The 9,582-nt window shown below is 45.8% G+C and overlaps 1 protein-coding gene across 5 annotated transcripts in view; it reads right to left on the bottom strand.

Annotated features, from left to right (window-relative positions):
• Window positions 1-317: 317 nt before the first annotated feature.
• Window positions 318-9,582, bottom strand: part of EPB41 (erythrocyte membrane protein band 4.1) — a gene marked incomplete at both ends in the record, with an annotated part of 108,349 nt that continues 99,084 nt past the window's right edge. For all 5 annotated transcript variants that reach the window (XM_080691734.1, XM_080691735.1, XM_080691736.1 and 2 more), the window contains 3 exons: window positions 318-416; window positions 2,592-2,672; window positions 4,290-4,391. In XM_080691734.1, coding sequence (XP_080547860.1) covers window positions 318-416; window positions 2,592-2,672; window positions 4,290-4,391 — 282 coding nt within the window. The remainder of the gene's footprint in view (window positions 417-2,591; window positions 2,673-4,289; window positions 4,392-9,582) is intronic.

Raw genomic sequence — 9,582 nt, 5'->3', positions numbered from 1 at the left:
CACTCCTCCTCTGCCCTGCCCAGCACGGTGGGGGAGGGGACATGAAGTGGAAAAGCAGGGGAGGCCCGAGGATTCAGGTTGGAGGTCTACATCCAGTCTTGGTGTGCCTCCTACTGCCCAACACTGCTGACACAGCCATGGCAAGAGGGTGCAAAGGCTAGCTGCTGTGCTTAGAGCAAAGCCCTTAGCAATCTCCTCCATGCGGAGCCCCTGTGCGGTGACTCCTCTGCGTGAGGGACTGGGTGTCCGGGTCGCCTGCCAGACTCTCGGGCTGGACTGTGGCATCTCCTCCCCAGCAGGAGCACGCCTACCTGAGCTCATTCCTCAGCGATCTCGGTCTCCTGATGGACGACCACCTTGGTCACTGACATGTCTGGGTGCTGCTCCTTTGCTTCCTTGATGGCTTGTACAAGGACCTAAGAAAGACAAACAGGCCCGTCAGGAAAGAGCAGCCTGGCTGGTGATGGCAGGTGTGCCAGGGCAGGGCCGCACTTGACCAGGCGGCGCTACGCCTGCCCACCTTCTGCACGGGAGGCTCCCGGGCTGACTGCGCAGTCAGGGAAGGCGCGAGCCATCTGAAGGATGTCGGAGAGGGGCTTTAGGGTGATAGCCACACCCGCCTGGCTGAATCTGAGGATTCATGCAAGCAGCAAGTCCAGACCATTTTCTCCTCTGCGGGATTTAAAAATGTGCTTCTTTCTTTCCTCTGTCCTACCCCCAGCTTCCTACACCCTTTGTCCATCCAAGTTCAGGACAGAGAAGTAAAGAAGTGTGCTGTGACAGGAAGAGACGCTGCTGGTCAAAGTAGAAGAAGGGGTGGGAGGGAGGTCTGGGGTGTGGCGCGCACTGGCCTTAGCACATTTATCTATGTCGTCTTCACAACTGGACGAATTCGGTCCTTCCGCTCCCACTGCAGAGACCGGGAGGCTGATGGCTAGTCATGGTGCTCATTGCTTCACGGCTAGTAGTAATGCAACAGGGTCTGACTCAAGTACCACGCGGTCTTTCATTTCTGAGGGGCCCTGTTTGAGCACTCGAGGAGTTTGGATTACTACAGAAAAGCTGAGAAGAGCAGAGGGACATCACAGGAGGGCAGTGGCACCCCTCTCCCTGCCGCAGCCTCTGAGCCTGGTCTCCCTTTGGAAGAGGGCTCCACTGAGCCAGCCAGCTGGCTGCTCATCTGGCTCCCAAGGACCATCTCTAAGGAGGAAAAAGGAAGAGGCAAATCCTCTTCTGGCCTCTTGGCACCACCAAGGCATTCTAGGCCAGCCATGCCCAGGCCCCGGCTCATCCCCGCCTGCCTCCTTCCTCCCCTCCTGGTGGCTCTACCCTGGCTCTGTGACAGGCGGCTGCGTGGCTTTTCTGCAGTGTCTCCTGGAGGGTCTCTGACTTATCAAATGAGAGAAACCTGTGATGACCTTATTTCACAGATGCTGAGACTACAGCTGAGAGAGGTCACAGAAGTGGCTCGAGGGCACCAAGTGATGAGCTGCAGTTAGGACTCAAAACAGGTCTGCCTCACTCAGAGCCACATGCTGTCCACTTCACTGCCCTTGCTGTCCAGTGCAGCCTGTACATAGCAGGGCCCAAGGCACACGCCACTGCAGGCTGGTGCAGTGTGGGGCCCACTGAGCTGGGCAAAAGGCTGCAAGGCCTCCTCATGGGCTTTGCAGCCTTCTTCCTGGGACCCAGAACCCAGGATTCTCAGCTATAAGCCTCAACCCTGCTACCAAGGGAACTGCCAGCATTGCAGATGAGTGTTTTTTTTTTTTTTAAGGCACTCAGCATATCAGCATAAAGGCCCCAGAATTATTGCTGTAGCAATCCTGTCAATGATTCCAGAGGCATGTGCATGCAGTCTCTTCCACCCCCTCTCCTCTGCAGCGTCTCTTCTAATCTCACCAGCAGAGAATTGGGAACATCAGTCCTGACCTTATTATTTGCTAATTGCTTGTAGCACACAATTAGTACCTAATTAACATAAAAACATACAATTTTAGCACCCAGAAAGGCCCAGATGATCTAGATCAACCTCTTTTAGGAGAGGAAAACGTCAGAGGTAAAGGGATTCACCCAAGGTCACACAGTGAGAGATGGAGGACAGCAATGAAGCTGCAGGCCTCCCAGTGTCCTGTCCTCTGCCCCGCCCTGGCTCCCTCGCTGCCCCTGCAGCGCTCACAGTGCACGGCGGTCGGGACCAGGCTGCTTTTGTTTCTATATTATGGAGCACTGGTGCAGGTCACTAGTCCTCCTGAATAGCCACAGCTCCCTGGGAGCCCACCACATGTCCCAGGCTGAGTCCCCTGATCTGCACAGCAGCTGAGCGGAGAACCCTGCAACCCATTTACAGACAAGGAAAGAGACCCAGAGAGTTAAGAGCTGGACACAGTAAGAACCTGCCCATGTTCTCCACTGCCCTTCCTGCCTGCCCCCTCTGCAGCCCCTGTCCCATAGGCCTCTGTGGTTCACTCCCTTTGTTCTTCTCGAGAGAGTAGTCAAAGAAGTTTCTGAAGCCCAAGATGGCAGCAGTATCCTTTGTAAGCAGGATCCATCTCCCCACCGCCCTGCCCAGCACCTCCTCAGCAGCCCACCTGATCATGGTCAATATCAGCATCTCCTGTGATCACGATCCTCTTTTCAATCCGGGTCTCTGAAATCCCACCTTTAACAGTCTGTAACCAAAGGGAGGTAGTCACATGAGATCAGCAACATAACAAGAAAGAAAGAAAGAAAGAAAGAAAGAAAGAAAGAAAGAAAGAAAGAAAGGGAGAGAAAGAAAGAAAACAACAACAACAACAAAAAAAACCAAAGCAGCAATTATTCTGAAAGCCACATTCCAAATTTTAATCTGCTGCCAGTACTGCATAGGATGGTTTCCATGCACTTGTCCAATGGGAGAGCTCACATGAGCACACTTCTACCCCTGGCCTGCTGAAATCTTTAATGAGCTAATCACATACAGCGCTCTATTTATTTACTTTCTTCTTCTTTTTCTTCCTCCAAAACACCTCAGAAATTTAGCAAATAAATAAGTGTTTTTTTTGTCCTTCTCTGATGTATTTTATTATATCCAGGAGGAAAAAAAATCAGAAGATGAACAACAAAAAAAATTGCACAACTTAAAATTGGGATCTTTTATTTCATTTATTTTTTTGTTTATTTATTTATTTATTTATTTATTTATTTATTTATTTATTTATTTATTTATTTACTGGTACTGAGGATTGAACCCAGGGGCTTTCTACCTCTGAGCTATACTCCCAGACCTATTTTTGAATTTTTTTTTTGTGGTACTGGGGGTGAACCAAGAGGCTTTCTACCTCCGGGCTATACTCCCAGACCTTTTTTGTATTTTATTTGGAAACAGGGTCTCACTAAGTTGCTGAGAGCCTCACTAAGTAGCTGAGGCTGGCTTTGAACTCGTGCGATTCTCCTATCTCAGCCTCCCAAGTGTGGGGATTACAAGCGTGTGCCACCATGCCTGGCTTGAAATATTTAATTTGGAAACAGGGTCTCACTAAGTTGCTGAGAGCCTCACTAACTAGTTGAGGCTGGCTTTGAACCTGCATGATCCTCCTGTCTCAGCCTCCCAAATGCTGGGATTATAACTGTGTACCACCACGCTTGACTCCCTAGCCCTATTTTTTATTCTTTATTTTGAAATAGGGTCTCATTGAGTTACAAAGGGCCTCACTAAAGTAGCTGAGGCTATCTGCAAACCACGATTCTCCTGTCTCAGTCTCCCAAATGCTGGGATTACAAGTGTGTGCCACCATCCCTGGTTTATTTTTTATTCTTTTTTTTTTTTTTGGTGGTACTGGGGTTCCTGGAAGCCCTTCTACCTCCGGGCTACACTCCCAGACCTCTTTTTTACATTTTTTATATTTGGAAACAGGGTCTCCTAAGCCAGCGCGCGCGGCTGGCTTCGAACCTGCGCGATCCTCCTGTCTCTGCCTCCCAAGCGCGGGGATTACAAGCGTGTGCCACCACGCCCGGCTTATTCTTTATTTTGAAACAGGGTCTCACTAAGTTGCTGAGGCTGGCTTTGAACCCATGATCTTCCTGTCTCAGCCTCCTGAATACTGGGATTACAAGTGTGCACCTCCATGCTCAGCTCTCTAGGTTTATTGCTGAGGAAAGCAGCAGGGCCTTTCCACCTGGGTCACTTGGAATAATCTGTCTCAATGGGGATGGAGCTGAAAAGCTCAGCTGATGAGCTGGATCATCCTTCCTGAGGGGCAGCAGCACGCTCAGGCATGGGCTCCACAAGGAAGCGCTAGCTATGTTACCTTGGTAATCTGAGTGGTGGTGGTGCTGCTCGTGGTCTCGGAAGTGATGGTCTGAGCCGTCAGCAAGACCCCTGGGTCCAAGTCCCCGTTGCTGTCATCGGTCTGCAGAAGAAAGCGCAACTCATCATCCTGCCTCTCAGGAAGCCCGTGGGCAATGATGCAGGCTGCAGCTTTGCTCTTCAGCCGTGCATGCTGATGCCAAAATCCAATTCCCTTCCAGTGACCTCTTAACTCATAAAGAGAATAAATCCCCTGGGAACAAGGCTCCTTCTAAAAAAGTTGGAAGGATACAGTTTCCTTAGCACCGGGTCAATGACAGGAGTGGATGAGAAAGTAAAAGCGGAACGTAGTGGGGATCAGTGAGTGGCTGCGCCTGCACACACGGGCGCGGCATCTCATGGTCACAGAGGTGACGCCTTCGCAACCATGAGGCCACGCCTTTCCTGCCTTGGATGGCCTGTAAACAGCAGATCTGCAGAGAGAACAACTGCCTCTCACTAGTTTGGTGGCAAATGCCAGGCTACAAACATAACTAACGTATGTGGAGAACAAGGGCCAGGGCTTCCTTTTATTTCTCCAGAGCTCATTATATCATAATAAAACAATCTATGATCAGGTTGAAAAACAATGTTAGCAAAAAGGAAAAGAAATGGTTGTCAGTGACCCAGGTCAGCCTGACAAGACAGTTATCAACACATATTTGGGCTGTCAGAGATACTGGTATCTTTATGACCAAAAAGGAAACAAATGCACCAGGAAGATAGAGTCTACTTATGGCAACACGCTTTGCAAGTAATGGTGGCCTAAAATACTTTGGACTGGCATTAAATAGAGGGGAACTTAAAAGATTACAATTATTTTCAAAAAGAACTCTAGCAAAAAGGTGCCGGGAGCTGAACGTGGTGGCGCACACTTGTAATCCCAGCACTTGGGAGGCTGAGACAGGAGGATGGCGGTTTGCAGATAGCCTCAGCAACCTAGTGAGGCCCTTTGCAACTCAGTGAGACCTTGTTTCAAAATAAAGAATAAAATATAGGGAGGGAGGTGTAACTTGGAGGGAGAATGCCCCTGAGTTTCAACCCAAGTATGGCAAAAAAAAAAAAAAAAAAAAAAAAAAAAAAAAAAGTGTTGGGTTAGTTTTTTTTTTTTCTTACTGAGTTGCAAAGGGCCTCACTAGTAGCTGAGGTTGTCTGTGACCCGCGACCCTCTGTTTCAGCCTTCCAAATGCTGGGATTACAAGTGTGTGTCACCACACCTAGCTGATATTGTGGTTTTGACAACTGCTTATTAAGATTTACTTATCCTATAGTCCAGCAAGTCTACTCTTAGATATCTCAGTAATTTAGTCACTGAGATGCTCAATAACCTAGTGTGACCTTGTTTCAAAACAAACAAATAAAAAGGGCTGTGGATGTAGCTCAGAGGTAAAATACCCCTGGGTTCCATCCCCAGTACTACAAATTAGATAAAAAAAAATAATTTTTTTTTTCAGTACTAGGGATGGAACCCAGGGGCATTCTACATCTGAGTTATACCCCCAGCCCAACTTTTTTATTCTTTAATTTGAAATAGGGTCTCACTGAGTTGCAAAGGGCCTCATTAAGTAGCTGAGGCTGTCTGCAAACTGCGATCCTCCTGTCTCAGCCTCCCAAATGCTGAGATTACTAGCATCTGCCACCAAGCCCAGCTATATATTTTTTTATATTATACTGTAAACTTCAAAAACTTCAAAATAGTGTATAGTGAAAAGTTAGTCTTCCTTCCCCTCTTGACCAAATGCCAATTTTACTCAATAGAGTAAAATAGCACAGACTTTGTGCTACATGTAATTTAGTTTTAGTTTTTAGAGTATCCATTCAGAGACAGTATGTTGCTATCCAAGCCCACACACACAAAGCTCGTACACACACAGCTATATATACTTCCTCTTTCCTTTCCACCAACAGTAGCATATTATTCACACCATACTGCACTATGCTTGTTCATTCACAAATTTATCACATAGATCGTTCCCATCAGAAGCCACAAAGAATTACTTACCTTAATTAGATGTTTCATAATTTATTTAACCAGCTCCGTACTGGTGGGTATTTAGGTTGTTTCCATGGTAGTGACAGTTTAAAGGGATTCCTTCCCATATGCAAATAAATCTTTCTACATCCTCTAGATTATAGTGTATACAATCTTTAAGTAATTTCTTATTCCTTCCTTTTTCAGTAGCCTTCACTGCCAAGTCCTACACATTCTCCCCCTCCCCTTTTCTAGTACTGGGGACAGAGCCCAGGACTTCCTGAATGCCAGGCAAGTGTTCTGCCACTGAGCTATACTCCTAAGCCCTTTTACTTTTATTCGTTTATTTTTTTGGTGATACTGGGGTTCCTGGAAGCCCTTCTACCTCCGGGCTACACTCCCAGACCTATTTTATATTTTATTTGGAAACAGGGTCTCTTAAGCCAGTGCGGCTGACTTCAAACCTGCGCGATCCTCCTGTCTCCACCTCCCAAGCATGGGGATTACAAGCCTGCGCCACCACGCCCGGCCTCCTAAACCCTTTTAAAATTTTATTTTGAGATAGGGTCTTGCTAAATTACCCAGGCTGGCTTTGAACTTGTAATCTTCTTGCTTTGGCCTTCTGAGTAGCTGGGTTACAGGTATGCATCCCTATGCCTGGACTTTTTTTTTTAATCTCTTTTCTTTGAATCAGAGTCTTGCTAAATTGCCCAGGCTGGCCTCAGATTTGAAATCCTCTTGCCTCAGGCTCCAAAGTGGCTGAGACTGCAAGAGTGCCACCGCATCCAGCCCTCTAGTGTTTGCTTTGGTTCTTTGTTTTTTAAAATGGTACTGGGGATAGAACCCAGGGACATTCTATCTTCAAACTACACTCCCAGCCCTATTTTTTATTCTTTATTTTGAAACAGGGTCTCACTGAGTTGCAAAGGGCCTCACTAAGTAGCTGAGGCTGTTCAAGACCATGATCCTCCTGTCTCAGGGATCACAAGCGTGCGCACCACGCCTGGCTCCTTTGGTTTTTTATGAGTAATTCCCTGGACCTGCCCTGGCCATGTCCTTGTCTCCAGAACTCTCCCTACTTTAATATATCCAGCACATGGCTTTAGGAATTATCTTTCAAGAAAATTAACTATTCTACTCTATTATACCACTAGAACACTTTAAGTGACTTCTCATTTACCAAACTCCAATTCCATACTGCAGACCACAATGAAAAGAGAACAGGGAAGCACATTAATATTAATGGACTGTCTATGAACTCGACAAGTCATTTACTGACATACATATGTGTGTGTGTTTGTGTGTGTGTGTGTGTGTGTGTGTGTGTGTGTGTGTGTGTATTTATTTATTTATTTATTTTTTTTGCGGTACTGGGGATGAAAGCATGAAACCCAGGGGCATTCTACCTTGAGCTACACCCTCAGCCCTAATTTTTTTATTGTTTATTTTGAAACAGGTCTACTGAGTTGCATAGGGCCTCACTAAGTAGCTGCAGCTCCTCCTGTCGCAGCCTCTCAAATGCTGGGATTACAAGGGTGCACCACCATGTTATCATTTCGAAATCAAATCTTCTAAATTTTGCAATGGTAGATGGTACTGTCCCTAATTTACAGCCAAGGAAACAGAAGTTTAGAGAAACTAAACTTTTTATTTTTATTTTTGTGGTAATGGAGTTGAACTCAGGGCCTCACACATGCGAGGCAAGTGCTATACCACTGACCTACACCCCAACCCTTTGCATTGTCTAACCCTTTACCCCATTCTAGTTTCATTATAGCATTTACCACTATCTGAAATTTATTGACATACTTGCTTATGCGCTTCATTTTGCCTGTTTTTCCTTATTAAAAATATGTTACAGCCAGGTGTGGTGGCGCACGCTTGTAATCCCAGCGCTTGGGAGGCTGAGACAGGAGGATCACACAGGTTTGAAGCCAGCCTCAGCTACTTAGTGAGGCTCTCAGCAACTTAGTGAGACCCTATTTCCAAATAAAGTATAAAAATAGGTCTGGGAGTATAGACCAGTGGTAGAAAAGCCCCGAGGTACCCCCCCCAACACTCACACACACAAAAAAAAACTTATAAAAGAAGTAGGGACTGTGACTACCTCAGCTTAACAAATAATTTGTTACGGAAATGAAATAACAGCTCAGTTTATTGAGGAAATAATAATTTTTCTTACTTTTGCCTTCTGTGAATAAATAAAACAATTAAACATGAATGAATTCAGCATTTAGGAGGCTGAGACAGGAGGATCACGGTTCAAGGACAACCTCAGCTACTTAGTGAGGCCCTTTGCAACTCAGTGAGACCCTATTTCAAAATAAAGAATAAAAAATAGGGCTGAGGGTGTTGCTTGAAGGTAGAATGCCCCTGGCTTCCATCCCTAGTACCAGAAAAAAAAAGCCGGGCATGGTAATCCCCATGCTTGGAAGGCTGAGACAGGAGGATCACACAGGTTCGAAGCCAGCCTCAGCTTCTTAGTGAGGCTCTCAGCAACTTAGTGAGACCCTGTTTCCAAATAAAATAGAAAATAGGTCTGGGAGTATAGCCTGGAGATAGGAAGCCCTTGGGTTCCATCCCCAGTACCACAAAAAAAAAAAAAAAAAAAAAAAAAAAAAAAAGAATTCTAGCTCATTCAAATTACCAAAAGTGAAGGGAAAATTTTTACTATAAGTAGGAAGTAAAAAAAAAAAAAAATTAAAATACTTAAATTCTCACAACAACACCATGCAGCAGATGTTTTAACATCATGAGCACAACAGATGAGAACTCTTCAATGACTAATCCAAGTTAGTACATGGAAGAACCAGGATCTGAACTCAATTTATTAATTTATTTGACCTAACCTCCCTTTTTAAAATGGTACTGAGGATTAAAGCCCAGATTTGTTTGTTTGTTTGTTTGTTTGTTTGTTTATTTATTTATTTATTTTTGTTGCACTGGGGATAGAACCCAGGGGTATTCTACCTCCGAGCTATACCCACAGCCCTATTTCTTATTCTTTATTTTGAAACAGGGTCTCACTGAGTTCCAAAGAGCCTCACTAGGTAGTAGCTGAGGCTGTCCTTGAACCATGATCCTCCAGTCTCACCTCCCATGGGCTGGGATGACAAGCATGCACCACCACGCCCGGCTCTTATTTTTTATTTTGAAGCAGCGTTTCACTAAGTTGCTGCATCACTAAGATGCTGATAATGGTCTTGAACCTGCAATCCTTCTGTCTTGATCTCCCAAGTACTGAGATTATAAGCATGTGCCACTTCTGGCCAGCCCCCCCCCC

The sequence above is a fragment of the Muscardinus avellanarius genome, assembly GCF_963383645.1.
Source record: "Muscardinus avellanarius genome assembly, chromosome: 3".
Classification (NCBI taxonomy): Eukaryota; Metazoa; Chordata; class Mammalia; order Rodentia; family Gliridae; genus Muscardinus; species Muscardinus avellanarius.
Note: the sequence above shows the minus strand (reverse complement) of the source record. Positions and strands in the feature narration are given on the sequence as shown.